Raw genomic sequence first — 19,338 nt, 5'->3', positions numbered from 1 at the left:
CTGACCCAGTTTAGGTGACATTTTCCCAAAGAAGCTGTGAAAGGAAGGCACAGGATCTTCTCCTATTGACCCAGATTATATCCTTATATCAAGTGATTCAGAATTAGTTGAGATATATTATATTGGGCCATGGCTTCATTTACGTAAAATCCAGGTACGTTCTAGATATTTCCACACATTCTTTCCCACACACTAGCCCAGTGCTTTTTCCTAACACATGAGGCCGATCTAGTAAGGTGTCTTTTCTTTTTTTTAAGATTTTTTTTTTTAATTCATTTGAAAGCGAGAGAAAGAGAGAGAGACAGAGAGACAGAGAGAGCACAAGCAGGGGGAGCAGCAGAGGGAGAGGGAGAAGCAAACTCCCTGCTGAGCAGGGAGCCCGATATGGGGCTCGATCCCAGGACCTGGATGGAGATCATGACCTGAGCTGAAGGCTTAACCATCTGAGCCATATGGTGTCACTTCTCAGAGATGTGGGGACAACTGTGTTCATATGAATTCATGCATTGTTGCTAGGCAGACTCAGGGGGCAGGAGTAACAGGTTCATAGGCAACCCAAACACCGACCCCGTGTCAACTTTGTCACAAGATGTAAAGGGTTTGTTGGTTTTGCTGAGACTCTTGGAAGAAGAAGGAGAGCAGCAGAGATAGCTCACGTTCATGGAGTAGGCAACATGGGCCAGGGGTCGCGCAGAGCACAGGCAGACGAACGATCTCCCTCTAGGTACTTACTGAAAACTGATGAGATGATCATTTCCTACTCTTTGAAACATCTGCTGACTATTTCTAGACTTCTGGGTAAAAAGTCCAAGACTTCAGTGGTAGAAAGACAGAAAGGAAAGAGCGTTGCGACAAGCAGAATAATTGGGGAAGAGCTTTTGTAATTGCTCTAGGTATGAAAATTGGCATCTCAATATTTAGCCGGAAATAACCCTGAGTCTATCAAATGAAAGGACTGGAAAAAATAACACCAAATTGGGGAACATAGGAGTCACAGAAAACACTGCTCAAAGAACCAAATCCTAAATAAGCGAATTAACTAAAGTTAATGGTTTTGCATTATCATGGATTTCAATTACCCAAGTGATTTGTGTGTTCAGTTACCACAGATAATTAGAGAGCCTGTGCAACAGAAAATCACATCTGGGGCCACTGCAAAATGCCTACAGGAAGCGCCGCTGCCGGAAGTTGCCACATCTTGAGTCTGAGCAAGAGTCCCCAGGGGTGGGTTGAAGCTTGCTGCGCTTTCGGCTCTACCAGTCCAGCTTCAGATCTGCCTTGCTCCATACATATTTTCCTCCTCGCTTCAGAAACATCTTTTCATCAAATCCACTGAATTTGATAGCTTCTTCTACCCCGACATCCAGGATCGACTTGGAAGGGTCCTTCCGCCCATTCCTACAATTCAAGAAGCGCATCTAGGAAATTCAAGACAGAAAGGGGATAATTTTATGAATTCATAATTAGGAATTATGAAACTCAATTTTGAGGATTGATCCAGACTGATTTTTGTTAGTGCAGTCAGTTCAACAAATATTTATTGAAGGCTGTGGGCCAGACACCATACTGAGGAAGCTGACCTCCTTGAAGACCCTTTCTCTATTCAAGTAGCTCACCTTAACTAACATAAACACATTAGATCAATTAAGTGCACGATCGACCGAATTATACACATGCCGCAGCAGGTGCATGTCCCTCCATGGGGGAGGGGTGATGTTCAGAAATTGTAAGCTGGAGAGAACAGCGTTATAAAAGCACAGACGCATGGAGCAGGGTGGTGTCTTTGGGAAATTGCAGATAGATGATATTGTGGAGTGAAAACAGTTCATGCATAAATATATAGGCATAAAATTAATAAAAACTTCTTTCGAGAAAGGGAGAAAGAGGGATAAGGAAGGAAGTACAAAGGCAGGCAGGCACCAGGTCAAGAAGTGTCGAATATGCCCTGTCAAGGGTCCCAGTTTTCACCCTAAACTAAACACCTTATAGGCAGGAATGAGATCTTCACACTTCTTCTGACCTATGTCACTAAGTATCTTGTAGGAATACTTGTTGAATCAAAATGTTAAATTACCAAAAGCAAATTTTGGTTCCACTATGTTTGTGGCAACTGTGTGGAGACCAGAGAGTTTGTGGAGGAATCCCCAGCCAATCATGATACTCCAAAAATAAAAAATGGGGTGCGGAAGGGGGGCTTAGTCAATCAAGCATCCAACTCTTGATTTCGGTTCAGGTCATGATCTCAGGGTCATGAGATTAAGCCCCGCTTAAGATTCTCTCTCTCCCTCTTCCGTTGACCCTCCCCCTCAGCCTCCCTCCTTGCACACACACACTCTCTCTCTAAAAATAAAAAATTAAAAAGACAAAAATAAAAATAAATTCTGACTTTTCATTTCTAACTCGAGCCCACATGCTGAACATTAGTGCTTTCCCCTTATGCTCCATAAAGGAAGCTCATGTTGAGAAACAATGAAATGGTTGTGAAGCATCATTGATTAATTTAAAAATAGGAAAATACCAAAAGTCAAAATAAATATTTCTCAAAACACCAAATTCCATGTATACATTAAAGCCATTGTTCTTGTTGGAGCTCATTTCTTTCTTTTATTAAAAAAGATTTTATTTATTTATTTGAGAGAGAGAGAGAGTATGCACACACACAGAGGGAGAAGGAGAAGCAGGCTCCCCCACTGAGCAGGGAGCCTGTCGTGGGGCCCAACACCCAGGACCCCAAGATCATGACCTGAGCTGAAGGCGGGCGCTTAACAGACAGAGCCACCCAGGCGCCCCTGGAGCTCATTTCTTAGAAACAGGTCTGCGAATGGACTTGTTCGTCCTATACTAGAACTATTGGCAAAAGTTTACGAATCTAGCCCCCTCCCCCCAAAAAAAGACAAAGGAAAGAAAAAAGTGATTTGTTTTTCAAATCTGAGAAGGGGTAGGTTTTCTTTTCTCTCCGTAAGGCAGAGGTGTAACAATGCAATCAGCGGTTTGGAGAGAGGAGCTGTAACCGCTGCTCACCAAAGCCAAGACTTATCAGTCAGAGCCGAGCTGGCAGCATCCGAGGTGTTAAAGGTAATGTGAAGTGGGAGAGGACCTCCCTCCAGAGCACCCTGGGATCCCACTGCCGGGGAACTCCCAGCCCAAGACGGTACGACAGAGGACTCTGCTTTCTTTGCAATGTCAGATTCAAGGGGATATCCACGGATCCATCGCCTGGGGTTGGTGCAAATACAGGGCCCAGGTTCAAGCAAAGTCCTGCCCACGTGCTTAGCTCGGAACCCACCCAGTGCGGGAAGGGCTCTATAATATGAATGCTAATCAGTGACGATAAAAACATGAAATGCTGGGTCAGAAGAAAAATTGGGACCGGTTATGCTCATTATAGCTCAACTCTGGCATTGCGGCTTAATTAATTTTTTCTAATTTTTAAAATTCTTCTTATTTTAAAAGTTTTCAAATTTTATAATTCATTATAAATACTTACATACTCATCCAGAATAAGGTAGGAATCTTTCATCTGCAAAAGAGAAATTAAATACAAATGTAGTTTCAAGTGTATTTTTCAGTACGCGCGCTCAAGGGTCTGTCTCACAGCGTTGGTATATTTGTGCTTTATTACTTCGGGATTCTACGCTTCTTATATCCCTTGAGTGACTGGGTATGTCCCTTACAAGGCGATTGATCCGCTGGCGCCCCCATCCCCGCCTAACATACATCTGCAGGGGCATCTGTCTGTGTCTGTTCAGATTCCGGAAGCTGCCAGCAGGCTGGGTTCTCTGCCCCACTCTGACAGCTTCCCTGACAATGAAATCCCCAGGCTAATTTCCCCATTTCCTCAAGCTGTGGGAGACCCTTGTTCTGTATTCAATATTCCCAATGGCTGTTCCTACCCTACACGCAATTTCCCCCTTTTTCAATGTGTAAAGCTTTAATGCTATTCCCTAGGAGCTTACCTGAAGATTTTAATGTGACTTTCATTCCTTGTGACTAGTTATACCTTCTATAGGTATATGGGAGGTGTACCTATCCTCCTATAGGAGGCTGTCCCCGCTCAAGGCTGTGTCCCTGGAACAGCTCCCATTGTGGGAACAATGGGTGGACGCATGGTCCAAGGACAGGGGAGGGAGAAGGGCCGCTGAAGCTCCTTCAGAGGTCCCACAGCTGGAAGGTGACTGCACCCCTCCAATCCTGCCCGCTGAACCCTCTAAAGGAACAGTGTGTGGATCCCTCTGGGCTAGAGCTCCCTGTTTGGAGTCAATCTCAAGGTGTGATGATGAACCAAGCAATGTTTGCTTCATACAACCTTCTGGTTAGACTCGGGCACCAAACAGGACACCTCTTTGTGGCGGTCTAAGAATCCTTCAAATTCCTCATCGCTGATAACGAATTGCTGCGCTTCCCTCAGAGCATCCTCTCCAGAATTCTCCCCCTCAATCAGGAGACACTGGAAGACCTGGAAGATAAGGACGGTGTTTGCTTTGCAAAGAGCCTCCCACCATTTTTACCCCAAACTTCATTCCCCTAGACCCAGCGTCATCTCTTCTAAGCAAAGAAGACTGCTCTGACTCAGGAAGAGTCTAGAAAGACATTGCTCTGGGGCCCTCAAAGTCAGGAAGTGCCAACCATCCAAAAATACAAAACTGGTCTAGTGTATGTTTGATCCAGTCTGATAATCTAATTTTGCAGAACACCAAGTAACAGGTGTTCATTGCAGGGAATATGGACTATACAAAAGCATCAAGAAAATACATCATTTGTGATCCCCAAACCAAGAAACAAGTATTTTCAAAATGTTGTTTCTGCTGACTTCAATATATCCTTATTAAGGCCTCTCGACTATGTAGTTTATTTTGCAGTTAATATACCAGGACAGTTTCCCAAAGCCAGTAAGAGTCTTCCAACATTCTTTTAAGTAAATAATTGTGTATGTGTGAATGTATTATTCCCTCATAAGGAATACCATCATCTGAGAAGGAAAAACCCTGTCCCAGGGACCCGCTCAAGGTGGTACGAGATGGCAGCTGATCAAACAGCCAGCACAGAGCCCGGGTCTGTGGGGTTTTCAAGGAAGGGGGTGATTATACATAGTGTTTAATGAACATTTTTGTCAGCTTAGAATTAATTGTAAAATTCCCTAACCCTTGCCTTCTTTGCTCACTCTATTCTCACCCCCTTCCTCTGTGCTCCCCAGTCCCTGCAGACCCTGGTCACACAGTGGTTTTACTATTTGCTTTCATGACTGTCTTGCTCAGTAGGCTGTGAGCTTCTAGGGAGGGGACACCCCTCATCTTTGTCCCCACAGCACCCAAGCCCAGTCCAGGCACAGGGTGGGGAGAGAGGACTAGCAGAGAGGTCAGAGGAGGTATCCACACGGGTTGGAAGCCCAAGCTGACTTGAATATCAGGTGGGTGAAGACACACGTGGGCTTTTCTCCCGGTGACTTTGGTTCCAGAATCTACCAGCTTGAAAGGAGCATGAGAAGCAGAATGGGAGGAGGGTGGTGGGATTGGTTGGGCAAGGTTAGGTGGGGCCAGCTCTGTTGTGGCTACAGCAAGCCTCCAGGTGACAACAAAGCCCTCTGTTGAGGAATACTCTGAGGGCCCTTCCCGCCAATGCCTGTTCAGTGCTGGTGTACTGTTGACGGGCCCGGGAGCCCCGGCCCTCCCACGGAGGACGCGGCCTGGGCCGCCCAGGCACCTGACCCGAGGGCATTGATTTTCATCGGTTTGCAGTCTGCAGACACCCGTGATCTGAGGCGAAAACTGCTCTCCAAACAGGCAGTAGCTAATCTGCTCCCTCCAGAAAACCCAGGATTTTGAACAGGCAGTTCTGGAGTGAATCAGCAAGTGGGAGCCACAGCAGGAGTTATAAGATTGGAGAAGAAAGCTCTGAGATCAAGAAGCTACGAGGAGCTCCTCGCAAACCAAAGCCAGGAGGAAAAACGTATATACATATAGAGAGAAGCTGAAAAGAGAATAGTGAGGAAAACAGTAACAGCAGAAGAAGTGGGACAGAGATGGGGGATCAGGGAGGAGGAGAGTGATGGGCAGGTGGTTCTAGAAGGAAAGTCTAAGAACCTGGAGCCCAGCCTCTGGCCCTCATCCATCCCCCTTCCTGGACCACAGCCTCTGTTCCTCCCACCACACTTCTTTCTTTAGCTTCTCTCCAGTTCTTCTGGGTAGGGGGTGCAGGTCCAGGAAGCTGCTTTTAAAAACAGTTCCCTGAGTTGATTCTGAAGAACAGCCGGGGGTAGGAAACTTTAATGAAACTTTAATTTACTGTTATTTGTAAGTGTCTGTACATTGTGGGTGCTATAAATATACCTTGAGTTTGAACTTTAGACTTTTTAGTAGCTGATAGAGGAGTTAGTCCTAAAGCACAGATCTTGGCGAATTCACTTTGCCACAACTTGGGGATAGTGTTATTTAATATCCTTTTTTCTTTTTTTAAGATTTTATTTATTTATTTGAGAGAGAGAGAAAGAGTGGCAGAGGGAGAAGCAGGCTCCCTGCTGAGCCTGATGCGGGGCTCGATCCCAGGACCCTGGGATCATCACCTGAGCCGAAGGCAAATGCTTAACCGACTCAGCCACCCAGGCGCCCCTGCCCCAATATCTTCTAATAATTCAATGAAAAATGTATTAATAGAATTTATGAAGAACATTTATCCATTTATGAATAAGCCAAGAGTTTTAAGAAGAAATCTAGTCATATATATATATATATATATATATATATTTATTTTTTAAAAAGATTTTATTATATTTAATAAATACATACAGGTTAGGTTTTCTAGGTTTTCATATTCTTCAGAACACCTCCAAGCACTGACTGTATCTTTTTTTTTTAAGATTCTATTTTTAAGTAATCTCCACACCCAACATGGGACTCGAACTCACAACCCCAATAATCAAGAATCTCATGTTCCACCAACTGAGCCAGCCAGGTGCCCCCTGACTATATCTTTTGACCTTTATCCTCCCAACATTCCAGAAGGGAATCAGTTCCAGTTTTTAGAGGGGAGATTGAGACAAAGGGAGTGTAAGTAGTTTAAAGTTTAAGAGAGCTGGAAGAAGGACCAAGGACCCGGTCTCCCGGCTGGCTCGGTCAGTCCAGAGTCCTCTCTCACTTGAACATTTCGGGTTTCAGTGTCACAAGTTTTTCGCCCGAACATTTTCTGAATTACACTCAGCAAAAGGGACACGGTACTTACTTTCCAGCGGACAGGGTTCAGGGCTTGAATCTGTTCCCTCATATCCTCGTCCACATTGAATCGATTAATGACAGAATTTATTTTGAAGGCCACTCTATAATCTCGACACCACGCCCTCAGTTTCTGAAGATTTTCCACGTGGTTCTTCTTTCCTTGACCACGGCCGATGAGGACATTGACTTGCTCATCAAAGCTATCACAGGAGATGGCAAGGATGTCCAGATACTCACCTGAGGGAAAGTGAGCACCTTTAAGCCTTTCCATTCAAGGACCAAAGCTTTTAGGCCATTTATATCTCTTTATGATAAAACACATCTTGCTTGTATCTAAGTTTTAATGTTTAAAAAGACTTTTCCTCATAGCTGCAACACTCACAGAAATGTGAATATACTTGGTATTTGTTTAAATAATCTTGAAAAACAATAAACATACACATCATGAGGTGATGGAGATACTCCCATTTGACCAACCTAAAATGGCACTTGTATGTGTCTGAGTGTTTATTGGCACATTGAAATGAGGTCCTTCATTAATTGCTACATCTGAATTATATCCCCTCCTCCTGCTCTCAGACTGTCTTGTAGGAGCCCTTGTGAAGAGAGAGTTAGCACAGCAGATCTGTTTGCTGAGTCCTCGCCAGTCTCTAGAAGAACATGGAACTATGATGGAGTTTTGGCCAATCCCTGCATGTATGGCCACCAGAATGTTCTCTATGTTTCCCATTGATGATGTGTCTATGTCTGGAGCAATGCGGCATGTTTAATCAGCTTGTCAAGAGCTGTTGGGATTGGTGAACAAGATTCACGGTGTACCTGGTTTTGTTGTCGGGAGTCCTGAGTTGCAGCTGCCATGGAAGGGTACCCAGCAGTATGAGCCTAAGTGACCAGCCCTCTATAAAAGCCTCAGACCCTAAGACTCACATGAGCATTCCTAGGCAAAAACATTCCAGACATGTCCCTATGGTTCACTGTGCGTGCGAGAAAGCACATCTTGTATGTCCTGGAAGGGAAGGACTCAGAAGCCCATGTCTGACCTCTCTGGACCCCTGTGATGCCCATTCCCTACTGGTTCTGCACCGCGTCCTTTGCTCTGATGAACCTTAGCCATGAGTCTAATTGGCTACTGAGTCTTGTGAGCACTCCTAGAAAACCGCCAAACTTAGAGAGATGGCAGTTGATCCAAACGGCTCTCTTGGTCCACTCAAGCTCACTGACTCACCCTTGGTCCTTTAAACTGGAGGTGGAAGACTGGAGGCTTACAGAACACATAGTTATACATAAACACTGCTGTTGTTTTTCCCTCATGACATCTAACAATATTTCAAATTATTTGCAAATATTTAATTGGGAGATTTAAGATAGAACGTAGATTTCAGAATATGACAACACTAAGCCTACACTCCCACAGAGGATAAATGTCAATGGAAGCTCATGACTCACTGGCTGTCCGTCTGTCCACTATGAACAGAGCATGGTGCTTCTTATTCTTCATGGCCTCCCACTTGCTTATTATCTCCCTACTGAAGGGACTGAAGTGGGTTTTTCTTCTGCACCTCCAAATTCACTCATTCACATGGCCTCTCCCACGCCAGCATGTGAGCTCCTGACCCTGGATGCAGTGATCCCGCAGGACCTGTTCTTCATACCACACTGGGCATGAGAGCCAGGGTCGGAGGGAGAGCGCGGCTCGGGGTCACCGCCAACAAGCCTGACCGAGTCTCCCCTGCTCACACCGTTCCCTAAGCCTTTCTTGCCTTTCTGAATCTGGTTCCCAGAGTTTACTTGGAAGCTTCTGACCCCATTTCACTTAGTGACTCCCCTCACAGACGTTTTGGTTCTCACACGTCATCTTGTAGTCTTCCCCGATTTACCTTTCCCAGAGACTTCTGAATTTGTCTTCTTGCTTCCCTTTCATCAGATGGGCTGCCCCGCCCTCATCCAGTCTCCCCTCCCCACTCCGATCTCTCCGTCATCTTGGGAGGGGTCAGAGACTTCCTGTGAGCAGCCTCAATAGAGAGTAAATGCAACCCCTCTTTCAGTGATGTCAAGGCTCCAATAGCTCATACAAATTAGAACAGAAAACTGTGCTCTAGGAGTTATCACTGTCTCCTAAAATGACAGTAGTAATAACAGCTAATATTTTCCACTGCTCCCTAAGTTCCGGGTACTGCTCTAGGGATATCTATCACATCCATGGAGACTCAGCTGTAAGGGAACTCCACGGTCTTAGGATCATGGTCCGCCATCCTGGCCACAGAGTAGAATCCCTTGGAGCCCCCCAAGTTGGTTCTGATATAATTAGTCTGGGATTCAGTCCCCACACAGATACTTTATTTAACTTTCTTCAGCAGCCAAATATGTAGCCAAAGGTGGGAAAGATTGTTTTAGTCCAATTGCTTCATTTATGAGACTAATAAAGTGATAGCTCCTTTAATATTTAAAAATTAAACATTAGTAGCAAGCCATAAGGTAGGGGTTGTGGAACTGTGTCAATGTTCCTTGCTAGCGGCTAAGCTAAGGGCTCAGCACCTGCTGAACTGGGATGCATAACATAGTTGTGCTAACATTTTGTTACCTGTCTTGCCAACAAGTTAGTCAACAAGTATAGGGCTCTAAGTATAGAGCCCCGCAGAAGGAAGCCTCCTAACTGCATGCATGGCTTGCAAAGGGATTCGAGTTTGGCGTGTCTCCTCCCTGCCCCACACCCTGCTCCCCGCGCCCCCTGCTCCCCCAGCATGCCTGGCCTAAGGCCCGGGATGCCCGGAACCAACAATCATAGCAGCGGCGACTGCAGCGTGATGCCAGGAAGCTCACCGTAGTTCTGGAACCAGCGCTCCCGGATCAGGCTCCCGTTGCTCACGATGCTCACGCTGGGCAGCCGCAGCTCCTCTTTACAGAACTGCACTAGCTTGCCCAGGTACTCGCCCCGGTCATGAATAAACGGCTCTCCGCCTGAAAAGTTTATCTTCTCCATCCCTGTGAGAGGTAGAACATGGATCTTTCCTTCTCTTCTCTTTTTTTTTTCACTGCACAAACACCCCTTATTGTTTTAATGACAAAAGTAATGTTTTCTCAAAGTAACAAAAAATGAAATGAAAGCTGCCCATTATCCCCAGCCCCCACCCCCCACCCATGGCTCCCCATGCTCCCCACAGGGTTTGGCAGGAGGGAACAAACCATGTCCGTAACCCGGGGCCTAACCTTCTCCTCTGCTTTAAAATAGATGCACTTTAGGGGCGCCTGGGTGGCTCAGTCGGTTAAGCGTCTGCCTTTGGTTCAGGTCATGATCTCAGGGTCCTGGGATCGAGCATCGGGCTCCCTGATCAGCGGGGAGCCTGCTTCTCTCTCTATCCCTTGCCCCTGCTCGGGCTCCCTCTCTCTCTCTTTAATAAATAAATAAAATCTTTTAAAAAATAAGAAAATAAAATAGATGCACTTCAATGTAGGGAATCAGTTACATGGATGGATGAGACAACACAGAGATGTGCAGGAACCCCCCTCCGCCCCATCCAGAATGTTCTTGCTTGGGGACTCTCAGCCTGAGACACCTCGGCATGCTGCGCTGAGGGGGGGACCCTGCCCTCTCCCACATGCTGGATGCCTCTTGGCCTGGAATTCTTGCCCTTTGGAAAAGCCCTTAGCAGTTTCCTGAAAAAATGCAAAATATGAATCAAGATGAGAACTTACATGTTTCCAAATGCATCCCTAAACATTAGTTTGGCCAGGTATAGTACTCTGGGTGAAGTCACTTTGCCCTCAGTATTTTAAGGGCATTATTGCTGTCTTCGAGGTTTTAATATTATTGTTCAGAAGCCCGATAACACCTTGATTTATAATCCCTTTTAAGTGCATGGCTTTTTCCCTTCTAGAAGCTTTCTTTCCAATGTCCCCAAATTTCAAGGTGATGTGCCTTAGCAGAATCTGTCTCTATTCATGGTTCTGGCCACTTGGCAGGTCCTCGGTCCAAAAATACAGCTCCTTCTGGTATGGGAAGTTTCTCATACTCTTTGAGAACTCCTACCTCTTCTCCAACGTGCTTGTTTCTCTGGAGGTCCTATCACTGGTCTGCTGGTGCTCCGGCTTGTAACCACCAGACCTTCCTGCTGTGTCTCCTGCGTCCCATTTTTCCAAGACCTTGTCTTTTAGTCTTTCTATTACAATTCTAATTTTAGAAATCCCAGTTTCCGTTCCCCAGACTCTCCCATATCCTCTCTACTTACCATCGCATTGCTTTTTCTCATATGTAAATTTTCTCTCATCTCTCTGGGATTATCAGTTACAGATGTTCTGAAGTTTTCCTATATTCTCTTTGCTTATTTGTTTTGGCGTCTGCCTTTTATTTCGGTGTTTCTATTTGTCCTTTCTTATTTGAGTGACGCATAAAAGAGCGGAAGGGAATTTCTGTGATTGAGGAAGAAACCCCTCGATGGAGGGTTTTGCTATAGAGTGACAGAGAGAGAAACTGACTTATTCACTGGATTTTGCCCCACATACTGGGAGCCTTGGTCTTGTCTCTGGGCCATTCTGTTCTGCTGGAGAAGACTCTTAATCTCCTGCTATGCCGTACCCCCTGGCTGCCTGCACCCCAGAACGTGGGCTCTCACACCCAGCAGGCAGACTCTCACTCCCCGGTCTTCAGTATGGTGCTTTTCTTCTCCCTGCTCCCCCCGGGGTGGCTGAGCACAGCCTGGTGGTCCAGATTCTTCTGAAAATATGCCCTCTGCCATCTGCAGGACTTGGGGAGGGCTCTCCTCGTGGTGGGGGCAGCAGCGGATCTGCCTTCGGCCTGCTGTCTCGCTCCTGCCTCACCCCCTCCTTCTTGATCAATGCTGTACTTCTACATGATCAGAAGGTTCTCGTCTCTGAAATGCTCTGCATTCCACGGGCAGTCTGGTGAACCTCTGGCAGCCACCGCCCTGCCGACCCGTGCTGAAGGTGTCCAAGTGCCATCAGTCAATTCCAACAACTCCGTGTTGATTTCTTTGTGGGTTTGTTACCCTGCTTTCAATGATTCTACTAGAATTTTAGTGGAGCGAATGGAAGATTGGAGGGAATGGGGAAATTAACTCGAAGGTCCACAAGACTGTGAAATTTAGAATTTATACAGTGATATTATCATAGTGGGATTCATATTTAATTCAGTTCAGTTCAACTCAGTTGAGCGAGTCTTTACTAGATGCTCGGACTAGTGGCCACATCAGAGTGGGTCATTTCCAGGATGAACGCGGAATCCGTAAGCAACTGGCTCTGCCGAGTGAAGTCTGAAACCCCTGCTTCACTGGACGTTGGGGTGCTGAGGGCACAGCACCAGACAGCAAGCTCAGATTAGAGACAAGCCAGAGCATGGCAAGGAAAGGACCCGGGGTGACAAGCCACGGAAACACAAGCCCATGTGAGATCCAAGGAGGAAGCCTGGGACCCGTGAGAGCAGCAAACAGATTTGGTCACAGGAGCGAAATAATTAGAAGCACCAACCAGACTAGCAGAGAGGGCTGGGGGAACTTATTAAGGGCCAAACAGCACATTATGCGGTAAAATTCCCCGAGAATGTTATTTGTTAACATCCGTTCAACAAACTTTGTACCTACTAAGTAACGAATACTGTGCTTAGAAATTTAATTTGTGCAAATTCACTGCAGCATAGCTTTTAAAATGCTGTCCTGACTCAGTTTCAAGGTCCTGGCTGACGGCTGGTCAGGTCCTCTTCTTGAGCAACCGAGGATGTCAACACCCCAAGCACCTGATCTACGAGCCTCTCTCTCGGGGCCACTGTCCTCTGCCCTCTGCCTCAAGCACCTGATCTACGAGGCTCTCTCTTGGGGCCACTGTCCTCTGCCCTCTGCCTCAAGCACCTGATCTACGAGGCTCTCTCTTGGGGCCACTGTCCTCTGCCCTCTGCCTACCAGGGCCGGGGCTCGGACAACCGGGACAGCCCTTGTGACCACAGCTTGCTGAGATTGTTCAAACTAGCCCGTGCTAAGCTGACTTTGCCTCCCTATCTGTTCCTTCCTTGAAAACCACGCCGATGGGGTCACGTTCACAGTCCCCTCCTATCCTCACCCAGGACTTACTGTGTGGCAAGTGGTGCCCTGCCCAAGGAACTGTGAGTAACAAATTACACATCTCTTTCCAATTTTTCTCTCTTGATCTGCATCTGGCCTCCCCATACCTCACCCAAGGTAACATGGTTCAGGCAAGCATTTCATCCTGAAACTCATTCAGCAAGGAAGGAATTACTATCCTGGTTTTTGGCTGCAGGAACTGAAGCTCAGGAAGGTTCAGTGATTTATTCAAGATCGTAAGACTAGGGGAAAAAAATGGAGCTAGGATGCATGCCCAAGCTCCACCGCCTTCCATCTTTGTCAGTGGGGTTGCCCTTCATCCCAGCTCACCCAGAACAGCCCTGCTTTATAGCAGACCAAATGACATCTGCTATTCTTTTCAACACTGTCTTTCTCACTCAGATGTGTCTATGACCGGACAGTGATCAATTCCATCATCTCACTACTGAAATCCAACATGCTGGGAGCCTGCCTGTGTGACTGATGGTGATCATCATTCAGTAGAAACATCATTATCGCCGAAAGTGTGGTGGAATAGGGTCAGATGAGCTGGAGAAGGTGATACGGTGTATGGGCCTGCAGCCCTTGATGAGTTTGAGGGGAAGATATAGAGGGGATGCTAGGAATAGAGCATCGAAGGAACGGGATGTAGGTGCGTAGTTAAGATCTTAGACAAGCACCAATTACTTCACAATGATGTTAACTTACAAGGAGCGATCGTATTACAGCACGGATCAGTATCTGATGCTCACAGTGACTAAATCCTATTCCGTCTTCTTCGTGTAAAAGCAAGAGAAGTAAATAATATATTGTAGAAGCATCGTCTGCCCGAGTAGTACGTTTTAAATATAATTTACATTTAACTTTACATTTTTAATCATCACCAAAATAGATTTTCCTCTATTAGCCAGAGATCTCACTTACGGGGCATATGACTTATGTTATACCTTGATCATTTTAATTGACTTTATTTACTTAAACCTGAGAAATCATTATATTAATGATAAATGTATTAATTATAACCATTATAGTTTATACTCTATTTAAAAACACCTGAGCATTCACTTATTTGTGCCGTGTTGTAACTTTTTGGGGTTGGTATAGGCGTTATCTGTTTTTTTTTTTTAAGATTTTATTTATTTGAGATAGAGCAAGAGTGAGAGAGAGAGAGAGAGAGCGCGCACAAGCAGGGGGAGTGGCAGGCAGGGGGAGAAGCAGTCTCCCTGCTGAGCAGGGAGCCCAACATAGGGCTTGATCCCAGGGTCCTGAGATCATGACCTGAGCTCAAGGCGACGCTTAACCCACTGAGCCACTCAGGCGCCCGGTATAGGTGTTATCTTGATTATCCACATTTTAAGGATTGTTAAACTGCTATTCAGAAAAGTTAAATGTCTTGATAAGTCTCACAAGTTTTAGGGCAAGAGCTCAAACCCTGGCCTTGTGAGTCAAGAGTCTAAGCTCTTTCCACGACACCAGACTTCCCTTCATTCATTCGTTCATCTATTAACCCATCTCTCCAAAAACATTTATCAACCCCCTTTTACATTCTAGATATCGTGCTAGGCACAAAGATACATAGAATGCTAAAATTCCACCTTGGAACTCAAACTCTTTGGGGACCCAGATATCAAAAACAAAACAAAAAACCAAAACATAATGGTATAATTTAAAAAGTGCTCTAATAGGGGGCGCCTGGGTGGCTCAGTCAGTTGAGCGTCTGCCTTCAGCTCAGGTCATCATCCCAGGGTCCTGGGATTGAGCCCCATGTTGGGCTCCCTGCTCTGTGGGGAGTCTGCTTCTCCCTCTCCCCCTCCCTCCCCACTCGTGCTCTCTCTCTCTCCCTCTCAAATAAATAAATACAATCTTTTAAAAAAAAGTGTTATAATACATATTTGTAACAGGCGCCAAGGGATCACACATGAGGGAGAGAGGACATTCCAGAAGGAGAAGACAGCATGATCACAGGCTTGATTTATGCAGGTGTTGGGGGAGAATGGGTGTAATATGATGTGCCTATAGCATTGGGCACTTGAAACATTGGGGTGGAGGAACTTGATGTCCCAGTGGGGATAGGAGAGACAATTATATGAATTGCAGTAATCCAGGTGAGAAATGGGGAGACCCTGAGCTAGAGCCCACTGGGAACAGTGAGGTGGGTCTATACTTGGATGAACAGCTGTGGATGATGGAACAAATGTAATGGAGAACAAAATTAAGTCAGACCCAATGCAGTGCAAATGGTATAATTTCATTATATAACGTACGAAATCAGGCAAAAAGTATTGTCTGTTAGAAGACAAACTCATTGTTACCCTGGCAGGGGCAGGGCAGTGGCTGGAAGAGAGATACTTCTGGATGCTGTGATGTTCTCTCTCAAGATCTCAGTGCTGTTTATGTGGGTGTGGTTACTTTGTGAAATGTGTCCAGCTAAACTTTGGGCATGCATGTTATACTTCTGTAAAAAAAAAAAAAAAAAAAAAAGTTAAGCAAAGTGAGAAAAAGTCGGTCAGGTTGCTGTTACTAGCTTAGCTGGAGCTCGAGGAAAGAAAGGAAGACAAGGTGAGAAGGAAGAGCAGGTCTGGAGTGGACGATGTTGCCTTCGGAACAGCCAGGGTGAGCTCTCTCTGAGACGCCTTCATTGTACTAACGCGGTGAAGTTCAGCACGCAAGTCTTGAGAGCAAAGTCATTGCCATATTTGTATTGTAAATAATTTCTTTAAAGTTTCATGCTAGGAGTACATACATGATTCAAAGTAAAAGACTCAAACATTGCAGTTCTTTTTTTTTTTTTTAAGATGTATTTATTTTAGACAGAGAGAGGGAGGGACAGAGTGAGAGAGAGAATCTCAAGCAGACTCCCCCCACTGAGCGCGGAGCCTGACGTGGGGCTCGATCTCATAACCCTGAGATCATGACCTGGGCTACAACCAAGAGTCAGACGCTTAACCGACTGAGCCCCCCAGGTGCCCTTCAAATATTGTAGTTCTTAAGTCAAAGTTCTTGTTTGTTTTCAACTTTCCTCATTAATAATTTCTGGAAAGCCCCAATCTATCGGTGCTTTGGACAAATTCAGAAAGTAGCACAACTTCCCAACCTGTCTCTTGGCACAAGCTGGGCGCACTGGGAGCCCGGCAGGTGCACAGACTTCTGCTCACTTGGAGGCTCCAGGAGGGATGGGTCTGCCGCCCTGCTGTCTGCGCCAGCCAACTCTGGTTCTGAAGGCCTAGGCGTCCACCCCAAATTCACCCTAACACTCCGTCGCAAGACGGGCTGGGGAGCATCTCAAATTCTGCAGGAGCTCTCCCACCTGTGCCCGGCCCCAGCCAGTGGCTGTGCGCCGATTCCCTCCCAGGGCTGGGGACTCACCGGCTTCCTGCAGCAGCCGTAGCCCTCGCTTGGCCTCGGCCAGGGGCAGCACAAAGGATGTCTTGGCCGTGTGGAAGCAGAAGCCACACTTATAGTTGCACTGGCGGGTGAAGTGGTAGTTGACGCTGGTGGGCGTGGTGGGCTGGTCCGGACCCTCCTCCTCCTCCCCTCTGCTCTCCTGCAGTTCACCCCGGCCCAGCTGCGGCGGCCAGGGGCTCTTGCCCCTTGCCAGCCAGAGAGCTGACCTGAGCCAGAAGAACCAGGGGACCACGCTGCCCCATAGAGAGCTCAGAGGCTTCCTGAAGGCACTCAGCAGCTTTCCAGCAAAAGCGATGGGCATGAGCATCCACATGGTGGCCAGGTGCCCTGAGGCTGCACTGAAGCTCGGGACTCAGTTTATGTATGTGCTGGGGCAGCCTATCACGAGGGCAGGATGGACACATCTCTGACTAACTCTCAGCTGAGCTCAAGTTTCGATTTTCCTGTTCATGAAAATGAAAGTTGGCACAGGGCCAAGACCCAAGGCTCAGGACCAGGGCTGGGCATCTGCCTCTCTCTGCCTCACCTTTCACCTGTCTCCCGGGTCAACAGTAGCCTTCTAATTGGACACAGATCAAGACCTTGCTCTCTGTCCATATCTCCATCTAGAGCAGCAACTTGGAGAGAGATACAGGCACCTCTTCAGATGTATTACTCACGCATGATACAGCATGCAGGGGCTCTCCCCTGGCACCTTTCCCGAGGGGGGCCACCCTAACAGTTCGTTATGGAAGTCAAAGAATGCAAAGTATGACTGACCTGTGCAGGCTGAGGACAGAACCCATTCGCCTCGGGGCCCCTTCCAGATCACAGTCAGAATGCACAGGCACATAATAACATTTACACTTAATCTGCCTTTAGTTATTCATCTTATGTATTTTCATAGGCTTGAAATGTAGACATTTACGTTTTCCTGCATATCTATTTATTTATAGTTTATTTTTTAATAATCTCTATACCCAGCATAAGGCTCAAACTCATGACCCTGAGATCAAGAGTCGCTCCTTCCTCCGACTGAGTCAGCCAGGTGCCCCATTTCTATTTTATTTTTAAAAGACCATGGGAAGGGGCACCTGTGTGGCTCAGTCAGTTAAGTGTCTGCTTTTGGCTCAGGTCCTGATCCCAAGGTCCTGGGATAGAGCCCCGCATTGCGCTCCCTGCTTGGCGGGGAGTCTGCCTCTCCTTCTCCATCTGCCTCTCCCCCAGCTCATGCTCTCTCTTGTTCTCTCTCTCAAATAAATAAAAGACCACAGGAAAATCAGATGCTTTTCTAAGATGGTTCTTTTTTTTTTTTTTTTAAGATTTTATTTATTTATTCGACAGAGAGAGACAGCGAGAGAGGGAACACAAGCAGGGGGAGTGGGAGAGGGAGAGGCAGGCTTCCCGCGGAGCAGGGAGCCCGATGCGGGGCTCGATCCCGGGACCCTGGGATCATGACCTGAGCCGAAGGCAGACGTAACAACTGAGCCACCCAGGCACCCCCTAAGATGGTTCTTAATTGTCAAGAGTTACAGTGCCTTCTTCCTTATTTTTACCGTTTCTTAGAAAGCACTGGCAAATTTTGTGCTGAACTTTTTTTCCTTCAGTTGTCTTTAATCAGAGTTGTGTTTGAACAGGGAGTCTTAAGTTTTCCTGAGACCTGTGGAAAGTTGCAACAGTCCTAGTGGGGAAGCTTCTGGAGCCGTGAACCCAGCTCATCATTTACTATGTGATTTTGGTAACTTACATTATTTCTCTGGGTCTCCATTGCCTCGTCTGTAAATCCAGCTGTTTCGTGGGATTTTTTGGGAAGACTGAAAATTCTAATGCATGTGAATCACATAAATTGGGACAGTGTATGGAAGACTCTAAGTGTTCAGTTAGGGTTGGCTATTGTTTCTCTAGTAGTGTTATGTTCTGAATGGAAACAAAGATGACTTTCATTTTACTTAGAAAGGAAACTGAAAGCAAATTCACCAAAATAGCAAGCCTACGTGTAATGATTTCCAATTACGCACTGGTGGATAGAATCCAAGTGCTTGAAATCATCTTAGCCAAAAACATTTCGAAATATCACCATGGTACGATGATCAAGAAATACTTTTTTTTCTTTCTTTGCTAGATCACATGTATATGAAGAAACAAAAACCAAGTCAGTTTACATTTCAAATCAAAGCAGCATGGCACAGAGGAGAGCCAATGTAGGCTTTTCAAGCTAAATATTTTAAGATTTCAATCCTAGTTCAGCCAGGAATGTTTAATTTTGGGTAAACTTCTTTACCTGCCTGATCTTGTTAACACATCTGGGAAACATGGGTATTAATATTACACTCACCGAGGGCATTGTCAGGATTAAATGACCTAACGTATGTTAAGTACAGAGAGTGCTGCTCGTATAATAAATTAGCAATAGCTAGCCCACAATCCAGCACTGGGTACCAGGCATTGCTCTGCACTTTGCATGTACTAACTTCTTTTACAGCTGGGGAAACTCACGTCACACAGGGAGTAAGTGTCTGAACTGGGATTTAAACACCTGCATCACTGCTCAATGATTGATCATTATTAGCACATTATTTTATTATTTTTTCCTAAGCCTGTTCTAATGGGACCAGTTTCTTTTATTTGTTCATGTGTTCATTCACTCTTTCATTCATTCACTCATTCAGGCATTCTCT

At 46.0% G+C, this 19,338-nt stretch overlaps 1 protein-coding gene across 1 annotated transcript; it reads right to left on the bottom strand.

Moving 5' to 3' along the window:
* Positions 1–381: 381 nt before the first annotated feature.
* RSAD2 (radical S-adenosyl methionine domain containing 2) lies at positions 382–17,066 on the bottom strand. The gene is made up of 6 exons (XM_032430127.1): positions 16,643–17,066; positions 10,029–10,190; positions 7,216–7,445; positions 4,307–4,456; positions 3,488–3,520; positions 382–1,418 (listed from the first exon to the last, which is right to left on the bottom strand). Exons 1-6 carry the CDS (start codon positions 16,992–16,994, stop codon positions 1,254–1,256), a joined length of 1,092 nt encoding a protein of 363 aa, XP_032286018.1. The 5' UTR covers positions 16,995–17,066; the 3' UTR covers positions 382–1,253.
* Between the last annotated feature and the right edge of the window lie 2,272 nt (positions 17,067–19,338).

Source organism: Phoca vitulina, unplaced genomic scaffold, assembly GCF_004348235.1.
Source record: "Phoca vitulina isolate PV1807 unplaced genomic scaffold, GSC_HSeal_1.0 scaffold42, whole genome shotgun sequence".
NCBI classification, from domain to species: domain Eukaryota; kingdom Metazoa; phylum Chordata; class Mammalia; order Carnivora; family Phocidae; genus Phoca; species Phoca vitulina.
Note: the sequence above shows the minus strand (reverse complement) of the source record. Positions and strands in the feature narration are given on the sequence as shown.

What these genes read in the sequence shown, in the direction of transcription:
- RSAD2 (XM_032430127.1), bottom strand. Translation starts at nt 16,994, where the DNA reads ATGTGGATGCTCATGCCCATCGCTTTTGCTGGAAAGCTGCTGAGTGCC. An exon ending in ACGGCTGCTGCAGGAAGCCG is followed by an intron (nt 10,191 to 16,642) that starts GTGAGTCCCCAG and finishes TACCTCTCACAG; the next exon opens with GGATGGAGAAGATAAACTTT. An exon ending in TGCCCGAGTCTAACCAGAAG is followed by an intron (nt 3,521 to 4,306) that starts GTTGTATGAAGC and finishes TCTCTTTTGCAG; the next exon opens with ATGAAAGATTCCTACCTTAT.